The sequence below is a fragment of the Stegodyphus dumicola genome, chromosome 11 (assembly GCF_044657685.1).
Source record: "Stegodyphus dumicola isolate Sdum_Otavi_A_Nest chromosome 11, ASM4465768v1".
NCBI lineage: Eukaryota > Metazoa > Arthropoda > Arachnida > Araneae > Eresidae > Stegodyphus > Stegodyphus dumicola.
The window spans coordinates 109,039,638-109,065,466 of NC_140778.1; the positions used below are offsets into that span (position 1 = coordinate 109,039,638).

The window sequence follows — 25,829 nt, forward strand, 5'->3', positions numbered from 1 at the left end:
CCGTTAGTTCGTTAGTTAGTTAATTAGGACATTAAGTTTCAGTAGTTTCATGTCATGATCATCATAAGATATCTGTATTAATATTTGTAATTGCATCAGTTATTTGAAGTTTTTTAGTATGTCATTATTGTCTCTAAATCTGTAAATTTAAAAAAATATTCGGGCTGGAGAAGCATGAGAGAAGTCCCTCAAAGATGCTAGGCACAGAAGTTCGTCTGTTTTTAACTTTATCGCTGTAGCAGGCTTTTCTAGTAGTCTGGGCTGGGCAACTGTCCGTTCAGGGAAGTTCGCAGTAGAGACTTCAGGAGCTAGTTGCCGCTGGGTTCTTGGCTGGTTTTTTTTTCTCAAATGTCGCCTTGTAGGCCTCACACCCACGAAATCTACTCACGTGATCCTTACTGCGGTATATGCAGTGTGGCTTCTTATCAGGGTTTTTAGGACACATGTTACTTCGGTGGGGTTTACCGCATTTAACACAACGCACAGGAGCACAGGATTGTTCCACAGATGCTGTGTATGTCCAAAGGTCTGGCAGCGAAAACACTGCACAGGCCTTTTCCTTGGCTTGTACTTTTCAACACGAATGTCGAAACTGAACATATGATTCAACTGGAAGATGTGATTACCTTCAAGGCTGCGTTTTAGGTCAACGAAGAAGATCGCTAGCTTCACTTGGGCACCATTCTTAGAGCTTGATTTCACTGCCGGGAATTTTCTCTTAATCAAATCGTCGAGGATCGTCTTTTCCTGGATATGAAGGAAACCACTGGTGGCACATTTCTTAAAAGCCACCGCTAGCTCAACGAATAAAGGTGATTTAAATATTAAAATGTTAATTCGCCTGTCAAAGATCTCTTTGTACACAACATTTCTTGTGTAGATCGTTCCATCATTTTTACCTTCACATTTTCCATTGCATGGAAGAAGGAAACTTAAGCACCTAAATATTGAAAATGAGTAGAAAATTAATGCAACTTATAGAACTGAATAGAATTTTAAATTTACGTAGTTAATTAACAAAGGTCATTAATAAATTAACCTTTTTTTGAGTTTTACCGATAAATTTTATTAAAAATACAGTCTAAAAATGCTTATAAAAAGTAAGAACTACATGAGCTTACCTCTATAAAAATTTCTTAGTTAATGATCAAATTATTTTCCTTCACATTTGTTAATCTGATATTGTTTCCGTGAAAATTATATATTGTTTTGTTTCCGTTTATTCTTAAAGGGTCTTTTACATTTTCATGTATAGCACGCAATCAATTTTTTTGGATGTCGACTGTTTAGTTATGACGAAAATCAGTTACATAATATGTCAGTATGGGATTTCAAGAACGAATGCGTGCAATGTTATCGTCATGCAATGATTTGTAGATACTTTATTATTTAGCGCGATATTTTAGACGACGATATTTTTAAACTGAGGAGTTCTTGAACCGCTTTATTTTCGACCGCGATATTTTATATCACGATATTTCAGAACTGCGATGTTTTCTTCCATGATGTTTTATACCGCGACGTTTTCACCTTGCATTGTTTTCTCTGCGACGTTTTCGTCTGCCATGTTTTCGGCTGAAAACTTTGTGATAAAGGTATTATAGTGAAAGAGCTACGGATTGCGCCAGTTAATTCAATGGATCATCAGTTCAGGTGATGGAAACTTACCGCTGTTGTTATTGAACGTTAATGACTTCAGCGAGCTAGGTAGATTACTGTGTGTTACAGGGTGCAGTAAAACGTTTTTGCACAATTCTAAACCTAATTCTTCAAAATTAAATGGACTTCTTTCAGAACTCAAGCAATCTTTGGATCAAAGTCACTCATTACAAACAAGTACAGAGGTACAAACAGGTACAGTACAGAAGCTACCAAATTTCTTTCTAAAGGTACTATCGACAAGAGTTCACACATATTTAAATTGAATCCTGAAGGTGATGACAATAACTTACTTTGTTTGAAGGGGCGGTACAGTTTACATGTAACGATATAAGAGCCAAACATCCTTGGCTTCTTCCATCTGATGATAAATTTGTTGAATTACTCCTCTATGATTATCATACTAAAATGTGTGCAATTCAGGTGTTGATGCAACTTTAACTCATTTACGAGAACAGTTTTGGATTTTCAAAAGTCTTTAGTTTGTGAAAAGTGCTAAAAACTGTCTGATTTTCAGGCACGTCAAAGTGAAATCTCGAACGCAGTTGGTTGCCTGTTTACCGCCTGACAGAAATCACGGGGCATGCGCCATTTGATATATATGGTGTAGATTTCTCCGGACCCTTTTTTTTGTGCTTGATTTTAATTGTGTTATTTACTTATATTCAGCTGCGCAATGACAAGAGGTGTCCTCTTACAGTTAGTTCTCGACGTAAGTGCTGATTCTGACGGTTTGTTTCTCGGTTTCTGACAGTTTGCTAGGATTCCGACGGTTTGTTTCTCGTCGAGGATTATGTTCCACTAAATATTCTGATAATGTCAAAGCTTTAAAAAAATCCAATTATAAATTCAGAAAATGATGGAACCAAATAGATAATGATCAAGCTTTGGAATTTTTATAGTTGAAAAATGTGCATGGTAGAGAAGTTTCTAGATGCGAAATGTGTACGATGCGGAAGGCAGATGCCAAAACCTTTTGAAGGTTTTTCCAAATTTTTGGCCATGATGTTTCATTGTTTGTTAAATTAAACCTCGTCATTATCAGCTTAAATATTAGGAACGTTGAAGTTTCAAAGTCAGATAATTAAAAAAAAAATTTACTGAATTTTTAATTCAGTTTCAGTGTAGGGAATGATGAAATATCGGTTCTGTTTTATATACTCAAATAGCTACTTTCCGTAAACGTTTTCAGCTCCGTCGGCAAATATATCTTAATGTTTCAATGACAACTGCAAATTTGCGTCAACCTCTTTTCTTTTTTCTGAATATTTATCCTTTCATTCCCAAACACTACAACGAGAAGTACTCCATTCTTATCTATCTTTTCTATGCCTAATTTGATACGCCTAATTTCTAATTTGATACGCCTTGCAACTGGGAGTTGACACAAAGTGCTTTGTGCTGTTTTATCAGATGAAATTTAAAAAGGCATGAGGTGATAAAATATGATAAATGACGGCTTCCTGGATAGCAATCAAATACTGAATAGAGAAAGCTTTTAGAACTTAGCATATAAATAAAGAGAATTCCGAGAAGAAAATGACATCACACCCATGCATGAAACTTCATAAATGTTGGATCGCATTAAACATCGTTATGTATGTATATAAACACATAATAAAGCCTCGCTTAATTAAAACGAGATGAAAGATGAACCAGTAACAATATAAAACTGTTGGAAAAATTAGAACTGATTTAAGATGGCTTGAAAAGTAGCTACCTCTATATTCTTTATCAACAGTTTTCTTTATTTAATTATTTAGTGAAATAAATATTTTATAAACGATTAAATTAAAACCATTGTGAACAAAGATTAAAAAAATAGCAGAGAAGTTTTACGGTACATGCCAAGTAAACTTTTGCCAACACGAGCCAGTTTCATTTAAAAAGTCCTTCATGAAAGCATCCCTCGCTTGACGTATAGCTCTCGACTTACCGTAGTTAAGTCAATGGACAAGGAATTTTCGCCATTCTTCAAAGATGTTTTATTAACATTATTATCTCTCCTGAAAAATATTTCTCAAGTTAGAAGCTTCCGATTATTCAAGCGGTGTAATGAGATTATTTTTACTATCATATTTTTCAAAAACTGCGCGTTATGGATATATACGTGTACTCATCTTTAATGCTATTAATTTTTATCACGTGATTTTTTCCATCAAATGTATCTCAGATGGTATACTGGTTAGTGGATGCAGGCAGATTCTCCCCCATTAGGCTTAAAATCCCAAATGCAGTCTCTTTACGGTATGGAGACACTTAAATTGCGTCGAATTGAAAGTTCTCTTAAGAAGTAGTTGAAAGATGGATACAAGGCTCTCCGATTCCCTTCCCTTAATGTTTCTCAGTCATAATTCGGATAGATCTTAAACAGATAACTCTTATATGTTTTGCTTAAATTAATTAATATAATCCAATAAGTTTCTCGGTAAAATCTTTGAAACATTTCAACCTTTTAAAAATATAAGCAAAAATACAACTAAAATAAAAAATTTTTATTTATTAATTTTTTTACTAATTTTTCCGCTTTGGTAATTATTGACAAAACTGTTTCCTATGTCGTAAAGAAATGAAAATAAGATAATTAGGAAAGAAATTTTTTAAGTTTTGAAAGAGAAAATATTTTCTAGTAACATTTTAGTTTCGCTTTCCCTTTCCGTTTCACCTTTATTTCACTCTCTCTTTTCATCAGTATGTAAATGGCCAACTAAAAGAAGGAAATGAATTTAGATTAGGCTACTTGATTAAGGCAAAACAATTAGATAGCTATCTGTCTATGGGGACGGATGCCTTCATCGAGGACGCTTCAAAGAAACTGGATTGTTTCCATGTTTAACGTGGGAAAAACCACTAAGCAGCCAGCCCTTTCGCCAGGATTTAATCCTAGGTCGAACTACTAGTGTTCAGCAACGTTACGTTTCGGCCAGTTTTGTGTAGAAAAATGACATAAAGTGCTAATGGTATATTTTTGATGATCTAATGAGTGCTGAAACTAACGATGCTGAGATCTCAGCATACCCATATTGAATCGTTATTTACCACAGAGGCTCGTTATGGAGAAAAGCGATATTCATGAAATAAATGAATTCAGGCTTTTATTTTTGTTAGATATTCTTTGTAAAGCGTGGCTAGAGATCTTTTGCTTCTAGATTCAAAAGTTAAATGTTGCTTTATTGTCAAGCGTATTTGCTTAATGCCATCGTAATCTGAAAATGTATTCAGTTTGTATCACCTTATTTTGTACTTTCTATCAACTTAAGTTGACCTATTTTTCAGAGCGGGAGGAAAAAGTAACGCTGGCAGTGTATAATGAGGTGAAGAGAATGGTGAAAAGCCGAAGACACATTTTATACAGTACAAAGTCCGTAATCCGGACTCGTCGGGACTTCGGCGATTCCGGATGAAGGATTTTTCCGGATTATAGATCATCAATTTGCTCAATCAAAGATGGCATGCAGAAATTATACAATTAAAAATATGAAAACGTAATTTATGAAGAGCATTATGATCTAAAGGGTATCAAAATTTGCAAAAAAAAAGCTTAATATTTATTTGTTTACTTTATTAAAAATTTCTTTCAATGTAAGTTGTTTAAGTTACTTCATTTTTTGTGCTATACGCGCATGCGTAAACATTAAACGCGCATGCGTACAGCATACAAAAAAAGTTCGTGAATTTGAGGTCCGGATTATAGATCATTCCGGACAATAAACATCCGGATTACAGACTTTGTACTGTATTAAACAATGGTATCTCTCAAGCTGAAATGCAAGAGTAAGCATAATTTCTTCATCTGTGAGCTGTATCATCAAGAAAATCCTGGCAGATTTGCATAAATCTCTAACAGTCGTATTTTCAGTCATACTTCCTGTGATTGATTATATATCTAAAAATATTCTAAGTAAAAATGGTACACGTGACAGTATGTTAAATTGTATAATTTTATCTCGTATAAAATGTCTCGGGTCTATAAGTTTTTGATTATAAGACTCATTATAAATTTCTGGAGAACTATGCTTTTGGGGAATTCCTAAACGATTTCATGAATGCAAGAAATCGGTTGTGTATGCTACTGCAGAATTAAATCATTTATAAAGGACTGAAAAAAAAAAGAGACTTTATATTCTTTCCTACGATAAAAACAATATTGCTTGTGAAACAAATAATCAGATTATATATGTCTATTATATATTACTATAGCATTCATTGCGAACAGCGTTTGAAAAAAAAATCAGTTGTCTGTTTTTAGTGCTTATTTTGTGTAGTTATTGTTCGCGTAACTATATTTACAAGAAAGCCAAAACCTTCTCTTTTTAGTGCATTTAATTCCAATTGCTTTTTCTGCTTTATGGCAAATAAAATACCAGTGCTATTGCCAATGTTTCGAAATTAAGCGTCCAGTTTAAGAATCTCTAGTTACCTAGCTTTTCCTTAGAATGCTTTAAAAATTATATATATTTAATGTATTTGTTAAATACATTAAATATATATTTAATGAATAATAAATAATTAAATTTAATAATATTTGTGCAAGTGAAGTAAAATAAATTACTTCACTTGCACAAATAAAAATTGCTGTTGCTCATCTAGCCAAAATCACAAACGGCTACATTTTAATTGCATTAAACAATAAATTTCAGAAGATTAAATATTTTACAGAAGAATCTGAAAAATATTTTAATTCCTGGCAGAAGAAGTAAGTCAGAACATATGAGAATTTCTCAAAAATGATAATCTCAATGTTAGGCATTTTTAAGGCCAATTTCTGCTTCAAAATATCTACTAGCTTTGATGTTAATATATAAATAGAAATTTATTATAGAAGAGAAATTACATTGTTTGCGAAATATTATAAGTGATGGAAAGTTTGTAGTGCGACTGCAAGGTCTTTCTGCTTTGCCACATGCAAATGGAACAACAGTAGCTAATTTGGACATTCAAATGCAAGACGTTTAAATAGCGGCTCGTCATGAATACCATTATTCTAAATTACAAATTTTTGCTCTTGTTGAATTGAATGTTTGAATTCTGAAATTGAATGTTTGAAACATTGAACTTACCTATGCAAACGCCATCTTTCTCAGCAAATCCCTTGTCGCAAATGCATTTCTTCTTATAACCATGGTCTTGTAAAGCGGTTTCGATGAAAATACATTTTCCGTTCTTGCCACAGTTGCAAGCTAACACAAAAAAGAAAAAAAAAGCTATTGTACTACAAAAAAAAAAAAAAAAAAAAAAAAAAAAAAAAACATTATTTTATGCAAGCAAGTAATTTTATTCAGTATGCATTTATTATATTTACTTCTAATAAAGGCATCATTTCAAAAACATGTACATATCATACACATGTAAGCAGTAGAGTAGCAAGCACAACTGATACCTGGGGCAAAATACCTTTTTGGACTCCGACTCCCCCCCCCCGAGAGGAAAACACAGTGATATGATGAAAATCTTGTTTGGAGACCATTTGACGCCCATCTGCGAGCGGCACCGGGGCATCATAAACCCCCTTGCCACGCCACTGCATGTACGGACACACATATGATACAGAGGTGCACAAACACGTGCACAGCTGTACATATCATACACATGTACAGCGCACCTTCACTTACAATACTCTGATATCAATATATATTTTAGAAAGAGACGGGTGGGAATATTATTTATATAGCCTTCATTTAACAAGCAATAAAACTCACAAAAGAGTAGAGAAATAAAAGGGATTGCTTTAAAGACGTTTTGAGAAACACTTAAAATAAAAACAAAATGCTACCGTTTCATAGCCTGAAGGACCACGAATAGAGACAAGATGAATATGTACTACCAGTTTCACAAAATTTCACGAATTTTGAGGAGAATTTTAAACCAAAAACGAAGGATTAGATATTCTTCATTTTTGAAAGAATAGATAATGAACACTCATCATGAATAAAATGAAAGTTTATATTATTTATCAGAGAGAAGAAAGATCAAACACAACTGATAAAGCGTACACTGTGCTCATATCTTAATTCAAATTATTATTCAAATTATTAGTGAACAGAAATTATTGATTCAAATTATTAGAGAACATTATTAAGTGTTCTCTAGTAGTTTTTAGAACTAACAACTGCGCAAGAAAATTTAACATTATTTAAAAATTTATGAACACCAAAAACGCAAAACAAGTTGTTAATTTTTTTGTAATAATGTGTTTGACGAAACAATTGATATAGGATATGACATACGGTATGTATCATGGAAGTATGTTTTTGGGCAAAAAATTACGAGTTTTTGCTCATCTAAAATTCTTATCAAAGCTGTGGATAAAAAGCAAGGCTTTTCGTACTGGAATGTAATCACTGGATTATATGGTCAAATGCGTAACATCAATGCTTTATCAAACGTGCTATTGTATTTTATAACTGTGTTTTAATCCGTATTCATGCTTAAAATAAAATTCATTTTTCTTAAGTCTTATGCTTGACAAATATACACGAGTTAACCTTACTGAGGTGGATTTACACCTACCACCAAATTAGGAATTACATTCCATGAATGAATGGGAGATAGTTTGGTTTGATTTATTTGGCAAACTACTCAGTGGCTGTCTGCCTAAGCTGAAGGATGCCTTCGTGGAGGTCTTCCGAAGAGAAAGTACATTGTAATCATGTTACATATGTGGAAAACTACAGAAACTCCCATGCAGCATGTCCGTTAATTTTACTCTAAATCGAATCAAAATACTAGTGTTCAGCGACTTTACAGCTCGGCCAATGGTGTGCCTGAATGGAATGTAGAGAATTAATTCGTGCGAAAAGGGAAGGATGGTCGATGGTGTGAGAATAAAGAGAAGTGGAAAATCACGCAAAAGATGTGTAAGAAAATATTTACAATATAGCATAAGAAAACGTTGCCATACTGCAGGTTCATGGTCAAGCAATTTTGACGGAGATGAAACACATAAAATCGAAGTGAGAACATGATCGAAATTATCATAGTAATGAAACTCTTTGCGATTTATATGTTATCATAAAACTGTTTGTTGATTTTGAAGGAAGCAAATTGTTCACATTGGTAACATTTAAATCCCTACGTATAGATTTGTTGCTAATGGATCATAGAAAGGTCTTCAGTATTTTATTTTGTAGAGTTTACAGTTTTTGGATCAAACTTTCTGACCAAACAGAAGCGCCAAATAATTAGTCTTATGAACCTTATGGGAACTTTTCTTCGTGTTCTTGGAACTAGGTTTTAACTCAGAAGCAGTTAAACTGTAGAAGGCAATGCGAAACTGATGTTATTAGTCCACATGAATCTACAGCTGATTGAAATAGAAAGAAAAACCTGGAAATCTGTCGTTCTACTACAGTAAATTCAAGAGTTGTTAAGTCAATGAGGTATGGTTTTCCTGGTTTAATCGAAATCCTAATACAAGTTATATAGTTTTCTAGCTGTTTCATTATTATCCTGTATAACTTTCAGGATAACGTTGGGACTTAATGATTTGTTGACATATGATGCTGTATCGTCAAGTAGCAAACCAGTAAACAATGCCTATTAGTCTTAAGGGTTTTGGCATGTATAGCAAATGTAATATTGGTTCTAAAATGGATCATTGTTTCATACCTGCAAGCAGGTGGGTTTTAAGAGAAAGCTTCCAAATCGAACATTAAAGAGTCTGTCACTCAGAAAAGTGTGGATGAAAATATCCTGATGACAGAAATCCTTTCGAATCATGTTGATAATAAGGAACTTGTGCAAAACCTTACCTTATTTATTTAGCTTGTCTTACCAAAGTTAAACTTTTCCCAAAAAGTTTGATATGTGCTGCATGGTTAAATAATTCTGCCTACATTTCCGAATCGTGAACAATATGTTTCTAGATTAATACTAATCTTACATCTCTCACACTATGCTTTTATTTCAAATAGCTTGCGATAAGCATAATTCCTCATACCAAATACGACTGTAATATTTTATTCACGTTTCCTTAAAAAAAGCGCGGGTGGTAGATATATAACTCTTCTGACATTTTATCCGAGGGGGAAATCATAATAACATAACGCCTTAGTTGAATAAAAAAAGAAACATTTAAAAAAATACAGGCCACCCCCCCCCCAAATCAAAGATAAGCTGAGAGTCTTAAGTTTAAATTGATCAGTTTGAAATGCTTCTCCTTTTCCATTTGTTACTGTCAATAGGCAATAAATGAGCAACGCATTAAGGGTTCAGGTATATTTTAGGAATGAAAACGAAATGATTTTTTTATAACTTTGTATTAAAATGTGATTATTTACAATCGTCTTTAAACAAACGTCCTGTAAAAAGTGGCTGTAGGGCTAAAGGTGTGGTAAAAGAAATAGTTCTAATTTTTGTAATTTACCGTGTCGGATGGTGTGTTTACATTCATATTTCAGCAACTTTATCGTATCATATGCCCTGAACTACATGTAAAATGCTTAGGTATGCAGTGTTACACAATTATATAACCACACATCATGAAATGTTAACTTATATAACTAATGTCTATATATCTATTTATTTATTAATGTTGCACGCGTACGTATTCGTAATAGATTGAATGTACACAGCAGACGAGAGCTTGATAAAATTTATTTTACCAAAAGAAATACTTCAATGTTACCAATGTTCAAATTAAATTTTACTAAAAGAAATACTTTTAAATATTTTACAGTTCTGGAAATTTCTACAAAAATAGTCTACAGTTCTTCTCCGTATCACAGAGTACAATCAGTAGTTTACACTTCAAACCACTAAGAACTTTTAAATATTTTACAGTTCTGGAAATTTCTACAAAAATAGTCTTCAGCTCTTCTCCGTATCACAGAGTACAATCAGTAGTTTACACTTCAAACCACTAAGAACTTTTAAATATTTTACAGTTCTGGAAATTTCCACAAAAATAGTCTACAGCTCTTCTCCGTATCACAGAGTACAATCAGTAGTTTACACTTCAAACCACTAACAACTTTTGAATATTTTACAGTTCTGGAAATTTCCACAAAAATAGTCTACAGCTCTTCTCCGTATCACAGAGTACAATCAGGTGTTTACACTTCAAACCACTAAGAACTTTTAAATATTTTAAGGTTCTGAAAATTTGCACAAAAATAGTCTACAGCTCTTCTCCGTATCACAGAGTACAATCAATAGTTTACACTTCAAACCACTAAGAACTTTTAAATATTTTACAGTTCTGGAAATTTCCACAAAAATAGTCTACAGCTCTTCTCCGTATCACAGAGTACAATCAGTAGCTTACACTTCAAACCACTAAGAACTTTTAAATGTTTTAAGGTTCTGGAAATTTTCACAAAAATAGTCTACAGCTCTTCTCCGTATCACAGAGTGCAATCAGTAGTTTACTCTTCATACCACTAAGACCATTTAAATATTTTACAGTTCTGGAAATTTCCACAAAAATAGTCTACAGCTCTTCTCCGTATCACAAAGTACGATCAGTAGTTTACACTTCAAACCACTAAGAACGTTGAACACAGCGTAATGTAAAGCGAATGTAAAAGGCAAATCTCACACAGCTCGTACGGATATCTGTTAGTATATCTTACTCAACTTATTAGCTGCACTAACTGAACTAAACAACTCAGAAACTGATACTCTCTCCTGTCTTGCATAGTTGTGCCCCAGCCGCCGAGAAATCTCTAGTACTTTTCACGTCTCGAAATTATTGGAAGGAATATGAGGGTTGGGCACGGTTACACATAAGGATAAATTACAGTTATTCAATTACAATACCAGTTATAGTTGTACAGAGACTGGACCAAAATATCCCCAAATGGTCAAGTTTGGCACCTTTTGTCGATTTTTCGCCAAAACTATCGACAGCTTGGCGATACTTCGCCAACTTGGCGAGATAGCCATTTACCTTAATATTAATTAGGCTTGCAACTATAATTTTAACTGTAATATTATTTTTGCGCCACAGCTTCATCTCTTTCAAGCATTTCATGTTACATTATACAAAAAAAGACTACAATTTCACATATTTCACTAAAATTATTTACATATATGCAAAATTCGTAACATTAATATTAATAATGTGCTTACAAGATTCCAAGGTAATTTCGTTTGCAATATAAGATTTCACAGAAATCTGATATGCATGCATGCATGATTTCCCTTAAATAGCTGAATAAATTTTCAAACAATTTTAATGAATTATATGAATTTTATATTTGTACAAAATTACTAAATATTATGCTTCGACATACGAACTTTTAATACTTTTATTAAATTTGAAATTGTATGAAAATTTTGATTCGTCACTTTGCTTGTCTCAAAAAAAATATGGTAAAGGTGTATGCAATGTTGTTTAAATATGCAATTAATGTTACGGATTTTGTATTTACCTAGATAACTTAAGTGAAATCACATGTGAAAAAGTAGTATTTTTTGCATAATGTAATATGAAATGCTTAAAAGAGACGATGCTCAGCCGGAAAAATAAGATTACAGGGGCCAAGGCATTACATTGGCGATATTTCGCTAAGCCAATGTGGCGACGGTTTTGGCTACAAATTTGTGTCGCAAAATTTTATGAGAAATCGCCACAAGTCGCTAAACTTGACAATTTGGCGACCATTTGGTTCGGTCCCTGTATAATTGTAATTGGTGTTGTGACTGGATGAATGTAATTGATTCTTATATGTAACTGTTACCATATTCGGCCTTCATCTGCTTTCCAGTAATTTTGAAAAGTGGAAGGTACTTATGATTTCTCGGCGATTGGGGGGAAAACTATACAAGATCGGACAGATTAGTATTGTTACGAAATGTACAGGCGCGGTAAGATGGCTTCCCCGCAAAGCAGTTTTAGGGTTGCCATAATATATCAGGTAAGGCAAGGATGCCATATTTGGCGACATCATTGGCGATATGCCATGGACGGATGGAGAACCTTCTGGAACTAATTCTTATCGGTTTAGCCCAGAATGTTCTCGAACACAAGCCGAAAGCTATATAAACTCTGCTGGTCCGCAGTCAGTCAGTATGTGATTCTTCTCGCGAGCTGATAGTCAGTCATTGAGCGAGTGTCTCGAAGTCTAGCGCAGAGTTGGTCGTCGAGTGCATCGAAGAGTCTCTTAGTGTATCGCGGTTAGTGCCTCGTCGAGAGAGTGTGTTGAGCTCCAGAAACGACTGAACCGAAGAGTCGGGAACTGTGCTCTGCTTGTCGTCGAGTGCATCGCGAGTTGCAGTGTGGAGAGTCTCGAGAGTACGGGGGTTCCGAGAACGACCGAGCAAAGTCGGGAGCTGTACTCTGGAGCTTTGCAGTGAAGCTGTCTCAACCGTTATAGCTTGATAGCATGAAGGCTGTGTCGCTGATTGTGTAAGCGTATTTATAGTACTTCTTCGACGACTGTAACGTGATGTTGGAGCTGTCCTGATTAACATTGGCTAAATAAAGTGTGTGTTTCGATATTTCATCAAGTAGTGTCGTCATTATTCACTCCAAATCGATACAAATTCCGTGTGAACGTGAAGGAAGAAAAAATAGTAACAGTATCTTGTTTGTTAGTTCAGAGCTGAATTCGGAGTGTTGAGATATCCGTGAGAGCTTCGCTTTTTAGATGTACTTTGCATTGCACTATGCTTAACGTTGGTATTAGTTTGAAGTGTAAGTACTGATTGTACTTTGCTATAATAAGAACTGTACAAGTACTTTTGTGGAATTTTTCAGAACTGTAAAGTGTTTCTTTGCGGAAAATGAATTGTATCAAGTTATCATCGTAATTTTATCAAGTATGTGTGGTTTCAATCTATTGAAAATACGTTCGAACGCAACAATATGTATGCGCACAGATTTAAAATGACATATTGTTACGAAATGCTCAGCCGCGGTTTTAGGGTTACCAGAAGAAGGCAGGGTTGCCATATTTGGCACGAAATCGCCTATTTGGCGGTAAAATTGACGATATGCCATGGACGGATGGAGAATGTTTTAGAATGAATTCTTACCGGTTTGGCTCAGAATGTTCTCGAAAGCACCCCAAAAGCTATATAAACCTTGCCTGTACGTGGAGTAAGAGTCGATCGCGAGTATCTTGAGTGTGTTTCGGAGTCTAGTTGAGTTGATCGTCAACTTAGTGTCGAGTTGGTCATCGAGTGTATTACGAGTTAGTGCATCGCGAGAGTGACTCGTCAGTATATTGCGAGTTGGTGCATCTAAACCGTTCATCGTTGAGGCTATCGAGTGCATCGCGAGTTGTAGCGTGGAGAGTGTCGAGAGTATGTAGAGTTCCGACAACGATCGAGCCGAGTCGGGAGCTGTACTCTGGTGCTTTGCCATGAAGCTATCTTCACCGTTATAGCCTGAAGCCCGTGTTGCTGATTGTTTCAGCGTGTTTGTCGCAGTTTTTCGACGACTGTAAACGTGTTTTTGGAGCTGCTCCGAGTAAAACTGTCTAAAAATTGCGTTTTCATGCTTCGTCAAGTGCTGTTGTCATTATTCACTCCAGAACCTGTTCAGAAACGCAACAATATATTTGTCTCTCTTTATTAGTAGTATTAAGAGAATAATGTGCATTTACAAGATTTCAAGGTATTTTTAACCTAAGGTTTCTGAAAACCTTAAATAATCTGTTTGCGTGAATGATTTCTCTTAAACCGTTGATCATACCCTCAATTTTGATCCAATGTATAGATTCTTTTATGGATTTAAAATCACTAGCTATTATGCTTCTCACACCAAAATCCTTAGAAAGTGCGTTTAAGAATATATTAAAAAACAGTCGAATTTGGTTTCTCAAATTAAAATGTTTCTTTTTTAAGAAAATATGAATCGATTATTTTTAAAGTAGGTAATTTTAATTATACATTGTTTTTCTAACTAAAAAAAAATGTAACTAAAAATTTAGTGGTTTGTTTATCTATAATGATATCCATTTTATGCTTTAATTTTATGTAACATATTTTAATGGCCGAAACATAAAATAAAATTATCAAATGCAATATAAGAGATATCAAAATATGTACACAAAAACTCCGATTATAACCCATTTATAAAGATATAAAGATATTGAGCTTAAGTGTGTGAAAACGTTTGGTATATTTTGGTATTTTAAAGATACTGACTTCTTAAAAATGTTGACAACAACCGTTAATGGAGGAAAAGTTAAATGATTAGAAAAAATTACAATGGATGAAAGACAGAACAGCAGCTTTGATTTATGTGCAGATCCGTCACAAGAGATTTACATGAGACTATATTGCGTTAGTGCTCAAGCCAAGTCATGATAAGCACGCTTAAAGAAGAGAAAGAGATCTGAGTTCATAGGATAACACAAAGCGCATTCGTTCACGTGTGGGAAAAGAATATAGGCTGTTGGAATGTGAACAATTAACGATGCAACTACAGAAGTTGTCAAAGTACTCATCGTTGGGTGTCATATTAAACTCCATTGCACCTTGAACGTGAAAAGAAATTTCTTTACTTCGAACTCGAGCGAGCTATCATTACAATTGGTTCGACAAGTATAATTTAACCCGAAGTTAATTTTATAAAGCTAACATTTACTGTAAAACGTTAAGGTGGTTAAAATGAACAATCCGAATAGGTTTCTTCTGAGACTGCGACGTACTGTGCCAAACAATATACTTTCCTGAGGTATATAAAGATGCTAAGCTTTCCATCGGATTTTAATTCACGTTAATACAAAGTAAATTTATTACGGAGTAAACTTTAATATCCTGGCTTCCCTTCACATTCTGGTATATTTATAGTTGAAATTTTAATCGAAAATTCCTCAGGCACATGCAACTAGCGCTTTTATAGCTATATCCCGAATATAGGAAAAAACTTAGATTTGTGTAACTCTACTTATTTTATTTATAAATCTTTAAAGGAGAAAGAATTGCTACTACTTACGTTTGCATTCAAGTTCTCCTTGGGGTGCATATCCTGGTTTGCACATGCATTTCCTGTTACCTCGGGAGTCTGTTACCCATCGACCATTTTTACAACCACTACCTGAAATGCAAGAATGCTTTCATTATAAAAAATAATCATAAGTAAGCTAAAAACCCCTTAAAAATCAAGATGTTTGCAGTAAGTAATTTATAAATCTATACGGAAATTTGCAGTTTAATGACGAAAATATGCATATAGTACTATACAGCAAGGGTAGCCAGCCATAGTTCGGCGCGCATGTTGCTTTTGAAGGCGAGTGGTGCGGGTCTTATGTAAATAAAATATGGTTAACTGTATGGTTAATATGGTACTGTAAACTGTATGGTAAATATGGTTATGTATGAAATATGGTAAACTGAAACTACTCAATGCCAAAAAGAAATTAATTTCTTTCTAGAAAGTTATTAATAAACTTAAACTAATCAATATCCATATATATATGTAAAATATAAAAAAAAAAAAAAAAAATACGATGGCTTTGCTTTTTGCGAACCAGCAACCTTGGTTAACTTCATCTGGAAAAAGTCATCTGCTCTAAATTAAAATAAAGATATGCTTGCTGTTAAAAGTGAAAAGTCCTGAGTCGTCATTTTTCTCCGTGCTTCAATCATCCCAGCTTCGTCAACCATCTGCCAGAAAGTGTAGTGGAATAGCCTCACCATTCGCCCACGATGTGTTGGAATAACTGAAAACATTACATATATATATCCGAAATATTGCGAGAAAAATCATAAAATGCAACTAGAATTTTCCTTTACCTCTTTTTGGTTTGTAAAACACGTCAAAAATATTTTAATATGTGAATTAATTATAATATATCATCTAAAATATTTATAATCAGTAATTATAAATTTCTCATTTTAATCATTTTTTCAAAAGCAAAATTTGAAATTCGAACAGCCGTAAAATGTTTTATTTAAAACCACTCAGCAGCAAATGCAATTTCTTCTCTTCGCTTAGCCATTTGGTCCCGTATATACTATATATATGTAATATTTTGGCAGCCGAGCACATGAGTAACGAAGCTTGCCATCGGTGTCCGGGCATTGTTTGGCTGAGTGGAATATAGCAGAAATGATGACACAGAAGGATTTCACTAACTATTCCATATTTTTATTTCAATTTTCACCGCAAATCATTTTTACTTTAGATGAAATTCTCCAAATTACATATTCAATAATGATTTAAGTACGATTAAATTGAGACATAACTATTCTAACATAGGAAAGATGGGTTAAGCAGCAGGAAGTGTTGTAGCGCAGGAGGACAGAAGCAATCTGATGCAAAACAGCGCGATTTCGTTATTTAACAGAAGCGGTTACACAATAGGTTTGAATTTTCTCGAAAATACTGGTTTGGGGGGGGGGGAAGATCCTGAAATTGCGGTATGTTAATTGGAGGTTGCTTGTTCGCATAGAGCAAAGCCAACGTATTTTTTATATTTTACATCTCTCTCTCTATATATATAAGGTAAAAAGGAAATTCTTCATGCTATTGCTTTAAAGCAAATGTGATACTGTGGTTCCCGTGAATAATTTTTAACACTAAGTTAAATAAATTGCAATTAAAAGTTTAAATACAAGAAAAATGAAATTATTACAAAAAATGACAAATAAAAGGTGAATGTGAAACTCAAATCAAATTGGAAGTTAAAAATGTTGATTAAAGTTTAAACAATCCTAAAACATTTTAACATAAACACAAAAATTATTTAAGACATAAGCAAAAATACAAAGAAGCGGTAAATGGTAAAATTAACCTAATTCGAATCTCATTACGGACTCTTCAGGGGAAATGCACAATGATCTTCGAATCCAGCTAATTCCATATCACAGGTCTTTTTTAGCTTGTTCTCTTTTCTTAATTTATATATATATGTATGTATGTATGAGGATTAAAAAAAACTAAGTTCAAAGGTGAGAAAAATGTTCTCCCCCAACCTCACTTAGTATTTAAAATAATTCAGTTTATACATATAAAAAGAATTGCTCATTATTTTCAGTCATATTTAATTATATTTCTCTTCTTCTAGACTGATTTTTAGAAAGTTACTGGAACAATTAAGAAATAAAGCACGTGAATACCGAAGGGGGGTGCATTTTAAGGTCTGTCAAAATTTTTAAAAGCCTTTTTATACCATTTATTATTCGTCAAATTAGTTTCAAAATTTTTCTTTAGTGCGGTAAGGGTATTAAGGTATTCTTTTAGCAAAATTTTAAAAATCGGTAATTTCATCCATTTTGGGATACCAAGTCCCCTTATCTCTTTAATCATAGTAATATGTGTCGTCATCACCCATCACCGCACAGAGTGAATTTGGACATTTTAGCAAATAATAGGATTCGACCTTTTTTCCGAGACAGACGTTGCCATAACTATGAGTCATGGTTTGGGAAATATCCGGTAAGGCTCAGTAGTCTCTTTACATCTTTTTGCCATTTTCAGTTAGCCATTTTGATAAAAACTCTATTTTTACATATCTTTTATTTATATATAATGTATTTAAAACTGGATAAAAATATTAACAAAATAATAAAACAGGAAAATGTGACTTTAATAATTCACCAAACGCTAGATATTATTAATCAACTCAAAAGCGAAAATAGAAGTAATGGAACGGGGCGTTCTATTCTTTTTATCAAAAGCAGAAAGGAAGGCTATGGTAGACCAGCGAAACATTTTGCTGGATAATAAATGAATATACATTTAGGCCTACATGGGAAGGTTATATATCTTCTGTACATTTGAAAAACGAAAAAATATATAACGTAATTCTATATTAATTTTTAACGAGTTTAATTAGATAAATTATGAATTAACAGAATTTTAATTTAAATCAGTCAGAATAATATTCTTAGAAATTACATCTATTGCTTTTAAAGAGCTTCGTCAATAAATAACAGACAGATTAAAGTTAAAAGATAACCATTTTCCTGCGTGTTAACAAACTCGAATTAAAAATGAAAACTCGCTTTTACAGAGGCCGACGCGAAATCGCGTTTCGAAACTAACAGACCTTTTGAACTAAAAATAGCAGATCATATGAAGCCTTTACTGGAAGTTTTCGAACTTAATCATTGGAACTTTCGAAAAGACTTCATGGGCTGGCAATAATAATGTGTTCAAACCAAAAACTGATTAAATACAGTTAAACTATGAGTCAATTTATTCATTAAGAGTTTTTTTTTTCTTTTTATTAATGCGGTTGAAGAATTATTCTGAAGAACTGAAATGAAGTCACAACAAATTTGTTTTTCAATATTTAATTAGCACAGAGTGGCAACCGTAAGATAATTTCAGAGAATGCAAAATAACTTGAGATTATAATATTGACTTTTAGAAACGAAATTAAAGTGACATTTTATGTATATTCTTATTTTCTAAACTACAAAAATAAAGCTGATTGTACATTTAGCTGCCAATTAATTAACTTCCAATCCGTAATTACTATATGAAATTTTTTCATGTATCAGTAGCGCCAAAAAATCATATAGCAGTGAAATATATAATTTTATTTCAATATTATGGCGTAAATCATAATCTGACATAACCAAAATTCCGAAATGCTAAACTGATGTATTCTTATTTCATATCAGCAATAAATGTGATAAGAAACTAATTGTCTTCTTATCTCAATAGAGTGTAAAATGCATTTTTGTGCATATCATTTGTCTCATGTCTAAGCTTATAACAATGATAAGTTGATTTCTTAAGTATCCATATGAAAATAATAATTTTATCTTTTGTTATCACTTATTTGTGTCATTCATTCTATTTCATCAATTTTCTCGTCCTAGCTTTCAAACTTTTTTCTGCTTTTTTATTATTCTGTCATTTGTATTTTTTCTAAGTTTTACTTTCGATTGGATTCTTTCCCTTGGTTGAAGATAATATAAAAAGCACTCCGGATAAGAATGAGACATACTGATATTAAGTACGAGCTAAAAAAGATAATTATGCTTGTTTTTCAAGTTACTATGGTTCCAGCGTTTCAAATTTTCCAACAATGGCATTTTCAGTTAAATACCAGAAACATTTATAAAACGGCACCTCATAACAAAAGCTAATAGAACTTTGCGCTTTTCTTTGTAATTGAGATGCCAAAAGAAGTAAAATTGCTGTCCTGTACAGAAATAATCAAATTTCTAACGATTTATCGAATTTTAAAAGAATATGAAGAGCATGAGCAATTTAATATAAATGAAATTTTTTTTTTAAATTCCAGAAAAGAAGCAAAAAAGGAATCTGAATAGTTAAACGTAACTTTGTCAAGAAACTGGAAATTTGCATCCCTCTAATCGCTCAAAATTTGAAGCCGAAAAACTCAACTGTTGCTTGAATGAAAGAAGAGAGCGGTGTTTGAAATCTTAGATCAGGACTGCTGCTGTAAAATACACATTAGATCAAGAAACGTGAGCAAATATACTGCCTTGAAAATTCTAAATAGTTGATGCTATCTGGATGGGCCCAAAAACTAATCATAGATGGTGAATCAAATTTCAAGTTTAATCTTAACCTGAATGTTGGTACTAAATATCATCAATGAAGCTTTACTAATTACCTTTGTACTTAATCTTAAAGCCTGTAGAGAAATTCCTTTAGAAATCATCATCTATTTCCTCAAGGTCTACGTAATTAAGGAACGTTATTATACTACTGATGCATTTTCTAGAGTGAGTGGCCGCCTACTTGGGCTATGTTCTTGCACACATAGAAACGTATCCGTATCTAGAAAATTAACTGTATGGCACTGAACACACTAAGAGAACAATGTTTGTAAGATAATCGTTTTTTAGCAAACTGTAAAAGGCTCTTCTATTTACTCAAATCAGTGCATTAAAAAGTGAATAATCCCTTTCATCAAAGAACATCACCAAAGTAAAGATATTTCTTTAGCTACCAGCCATTACAAGAAAGATATTACCAATTAGTTGAATAGTCAGAAAGTGGATTTAGTATCTAAACAAAAAACGCCCCCAACGCACCCCAGACTAGAAGTTTGAAACATCTGGGGGCATTATTTAAAGTAAGCACTCCAGTGAAAGAAAGAATCTAAACGCTTAGTTTTTAAGAGAATTTATATTGGATACCTTTCATGACCGGTCCGTTATATCCGGCATACTCTAAACGCGACGCATGGGCTTAGTACAATTGCAGCAACAATACTCAAAGTATATGCCACGCATAGAGTATAAGAAAAAGTTCTTCACACGGAGTAAAGTGTATTTTATATTCTATCTTTCGTGGACTGTCATAACTGAAACGTTTAAGCAATTGATTAACAGTAACATTACTTACAAAACAATAGATGAACCAGGCAAGTTGTTACATCCAGAAGATTTTTAATTCCATCTGAAATTTCTGATTGAAATGTTAATATATCTGTCAACTTTTGTTAACTTTAAGATGGGTTTGAGGTTTAATGGGTTATTCAATTACGGCAAAGCACACAAGGGCTATCTGCCTAAAGGGAAGGATGCCTTCGTGGAGGATAATCTAAGGGCAACTGGCTCGTATACACGTTACACATGGGGAAAACCACGAAAACGCCCATGCAGCCAGCCCATTCGCGGGATTCGAACCTCGGACCGAACTACCAGTATTCAGCGTCTTTACCGCTCGGCCGCTGGTGGGCTAACTTTAAGATGGAGTATTAAAATCTGAAAACTGCCAGGTAGTGAACAAGGCTGATTTGGAAAGCTTTGATGAAAATGAATCATATATACGCACAGCACATCGAAGGCAATTTAATGTACTGGGGAGAATCTGAAGCAACTGATAATGTTAACAGTGTCGTGGAATTCATCAATGGCGTATTGTTTACCGAATAGTTACGCCGCTGTGAGGGAGTTAAATTTACTGTGATAGTGTACTTGTTAAATTTACTGAAATTACGGTCAAATTTACTGTGATAATAAATTTACAGTGATAGTGTACTTGAAGAGAGCTATAACAAATATTCACATGATAGGCCAGAAAATAATTTATGCAGCAATGAAATTGTGCACACAGCGAAATAATTAGTGTGTATATTGCAAAAGAACATATTCTAGTGTAAGTTTTAATTTTGCTTGAATAAGATTTATAACTTTAAAAATTCTCGAATTTGTGTTATTATTATTCAAAAAGTTCTTTCAATCCTGGAAACTAAGAAATTTCTTAAAATAAGCACATTCATTGCTGACATTAAATTACAAAAATATCATAAAAATACTGGTACAGCTGTATCGTCATAAGCAGCTGTATCGTCATGAAGACTTAGCAGCTTAGTTGCTTATTACGTTGCTTATTGCCGCTGTTTATTATAAATTTTTCAATATTTACATGATAAGGACAATATTGCACAATTTAGTTGCATAATAGTATCAGTGATATATCAATAGCATAGGAATTGCATAATAGTTATTTTTGGTAACATTTTGGTAATATAACAACTAATTTTGATTAAGTAAATACATAATAATATTTTACTTCGTAATTATATTATATAGTATTTATGCTAGCTTCAAATTGTCGCAGTTTATTGATAAATAGTTTATTAGATTTTGGAGCTTTAGTGTAAGCATATTACTTTTTAGTAGTTGTTTAAACCATAATTTGGCATTTTCTGATGTGTATGGTTGGCATAGGTAAAAGTATGGGGGACACCAGCGATGTACCGTGGGTCAGCTGGTCATGCCTTCCCATACTAACTAACTCAAAAACAAATGCTTGCTTTATAAAAATTTACAAAGAAAGTTTGAATGAATGGGAAGCTGAAACTTTCCAAATGATCTAGAATAGCGATTCTCAACAAGGGTACGCATACCACTGGTGGTACGGAAGAAAAAAATAGGTCGTACTCAAAGAAACAAAGTATTTTTAAATATTAAATTCAAACAAAGTATTTTTAAATATTAAATTCAAACAAAGTATTTTTAAATATTAAATTCAAACAAAGTATTTTTAAATATTAAATTCAAACATTAAATACCCCAACATCCTGTTGAAGGTTTTTCTCTAATACTCGGAAATTTATGCGATCTGAGCTTTGTTCAAGGTCATTAGCCGCTCATTGACATCAGCAAAATAATCCGTTTTTATTTTCACGAATATTCTTTCAGCCATACACATTACAAAATTTGCCATGAAAGGTTATTTAAAAGGAGTAATAGAAATGGATTTTGTATTTAATAGAAAATAAAAATACGTTTCTATAAAACGATAATAGTATCTCAATAATTATTTTAGAATTATAGTGGTGTATTTTAATTATGGCAAAGCACACTAGGGCTATCTGCCTTAGGGGAGGAATACCTTCGTGGAGGACTTTCTAAGGGAAACCGGCTCGTATACACGTTGAACATGGGGAAAACCACGAAAACACCCATGCAGCCAGCCCGTTCGCGGGATTCCAACCTCGGACCGAACTACCAGTGTTCAGCGATTTTACCGCTCGGCCGCTGGTGGGCTTATTTTAGAATTGATCGTTTTATTAACATGTCTGCACTTTATTCGCCACCATTTCCAAGCTCATATTGTTCTATTTTCAATAAGAATAATTTTTGCGTCGATTTTCTGTCTCTAACAGCAAGTAGGTTTTTTGTTTGTTTGTTTGTTTGTTTTTTTGAAGAACTCGTAATATATTGTGCATTTAAATATTTGTGAAAAAATCATAAAACTAACCTAGACTTTTAAAATGGAAAAATGGCTAAGATTACCCAAGTGAAAAAGTGATTCACAGGAGATGGACCCAGAGCAATCTACTAGCACAAAGATTATTGAAAAGAAAAAAAAAATGTTTCTAGAAAATATAATGAAAGTTATTTATCCTCTTGGGTTTATTTGAAATGGAAATAAAATGGACCCTCAACCTCAATGTGTTGTTTGCGGTGAACTGTTATCCAATCAAAGTATGAAACCATCGTTTCTTAAAAGACATCTTGAATCTAAGCATGTCACTTTAAAGGATAAATCTGAAGAATATTTTAAGAGGAAATCATCGGAGTTCCAAAATAGTAAACAAATAATGAAAGGTGTTGTTACTTCAAGTGAAAAATCTTTGGAAACTAGTCACCTAATAAGCCTAAGAATTGCCAAGACTGGGCAGGTTCACGCTATGGAAGAAAAACCTTTTATTATCAGCAGCTAAAGATTACGCTTTGGCAACAAATTCCATATAAGAGACACTTATTCCAAAAATAAAACACAGTGAGTATTTCGCATTGCAATTCGATGAAAGTACTCATATAACGAACTTTTTTAGTTTACAGACGTTAGTTCAGTTACTACTTTATTAGTTCAATTATTAGTTTACATACGTTTTGAAGAAGATAAACGAATTGCCGAAGAATATTTATTTTGTGAATCTTTTCATGATAGAGCAACTGTAAATGAAAATTTTAAAGTAATTGGCAATTATATGTCTAAGAATAACGTTCCTTAGAATAAGTGCCTTGTATATGCAGTTACTGAGCTCGGGCTTTGACAGGAAAACATTCCGTTGCTGCTGCTCAAATAAAAAAATCGCACCTATAAAACTAAATTTACTCACTGCTCTATTCATCGTGAAGCTTTAGTAGACAAAACAATCCCCGAAAACCTGAAAATCGTTTAGAATTAAACTGTGAAAATTAATAATTTTATTTAAATCCGAACTTTAAATTCAGGAATATTTATGATTTTATGCCAAGAGATGGTCAGCGAACACGAAACGCTTTTGCTACATTTCCGAAGTAAGGTGGTTATCCTAAGAAAAAGTTTTAAATCGTCTCTTTGAACTTGGATGAGATATTTAAATTTTCCTTTGTGATTCAAAATTTGAATTCCAAAAATGCTTATTTGGTGAATTATGTTTGGCGCATTTAGCATATTTAGCTGATATTTTTAGAAATTTAAATGAATTAAATTTTAATATTACAAGAACAAAGCGTGAATCTTCGGATTATAGTAACTTGGCGATTTTTTGGCGAAAATTTGGCGACCAACCCTGCTACAGCAACCTGCTAGTTCTTTTTTTGGACGCCATTTTGTTTTCACAAAGCATGGGCATTTTTTTTTTTTTTTTTTTTTAAACTCAACATTTTTTCCAAAAATCTGCTAGCCGAATCACGCTTATTCTAGAACTTTTATGGAATAAAAGTGCTTAATCATGACGAAGATCAGGTGCGAAATTGGGAGAAAGTGCAGAATCGCCCACTGCTTCGCGCGTTTTTAAGAATTGCACATACGCGGTATCCATGTACACGTCGACCTATTTTCACTTAAACTAAAAACATCCCAGAATTTCACAAAAATGGCATTGCGCACACGCTTGACTTTATCTATATACACATCGACCTATTTTCACTTAAAAAGTCAAAGAAAATTGACAAAAATCCATTTCTTCTTACTCTTGTAAAAAGCGCCAAACAAATAAGTGGACGATTCTGCACTTTAGCAGCGAAATTGTTTCTAAGTGTGCTTATTAGCTAAAATCACGATTGGAATTTTCCAGAAAATGTCACATGACATGTCTCATGATCTCTCATTTCTCTGAGACAAATTAATCTGTGATTCGAACTGTGTACTTCTCAGATTATTGCTAAAGTCCTACCTAGTAACCTTTATCGCCTTACCAAAATGTCGCCAAACTACCTGTTACCATATTCCAAAGATTAGCTGAACAAAGTGTTAATTTGCTTACCATTAGAGATAAAATAAATGCAATGATAAAAAAACTCGAGCTAATTATTAAAGAATTGGTTATTGAAAATAACAGAAGAATTAGCATCCGATTAAAATCATTGTTTTTCATTGACAAATAATTTCAACTTGTATTTTCCTGAAGATTATGGAAAAGAAAATTCGATTGAAAATCCATATTGCTCATATGTACCTGAAATTTTATATCGTGAAGTAAAACAACAATTGATAAAAAGAATTTAAAGGTATTTCAAATAAAGCTATTAAATTTTTATTGCCTTTTTTCAAACTTATTTGTGTAAACAAGGATTGTCTTCCATTGTTATATTTGAAAAATAAATACAGACCAAAATTAAAATGATCCTAATTTACGGTTAAATCTAAGTGAAATAAGACCAGGCATAAAGAAATAGATCTCTCTTAAACAGGTGCAAATTTCGCACCAAATTTTAGAATTAAAAGTATTATAACTTAAATTTTGATGATTAACATGGTAACCAATTTTTTATCTAATATTTTTATGTGTGCATATTTAACGGAAATAGCCAATAGATTATGCAAAAAGCAATGGATATAT

At 33.1% G+C, this 25,829-nt stretch overlaps 1 protein-coding gene across 3 annotated transcripts in view; it reads right to left on the bottom strand.

Annotated features, from left to right (window-relative positions):
* Window positions 1-25,829, bottom strand: part of LOC118191942 (uncharacterized) — a 216,763-nt gene that overhangs the window by 186,626 nt on the left and 4,308 nt on the right. For all 3 annotated transcript variants that reach the window (XM_085827079.1, XM_085827078.1, XM_085827077.1), the window contains exons 2-3: window positions 15,548-15,649; window positions 6,720-6,839 (exon numbers count right to left, since the gene is read on the bottom strand). In XM_085827079.1, coding sequence (XP_085683205.1) covers window positions 6,720-6,839; window positions 15,548-15,649 — 222 coding nt within the window. The remainder of the gene's footprint in view (window positions 1-6,719; window positions 6,840-15,547; window positions 15,650-25,829) is intronic.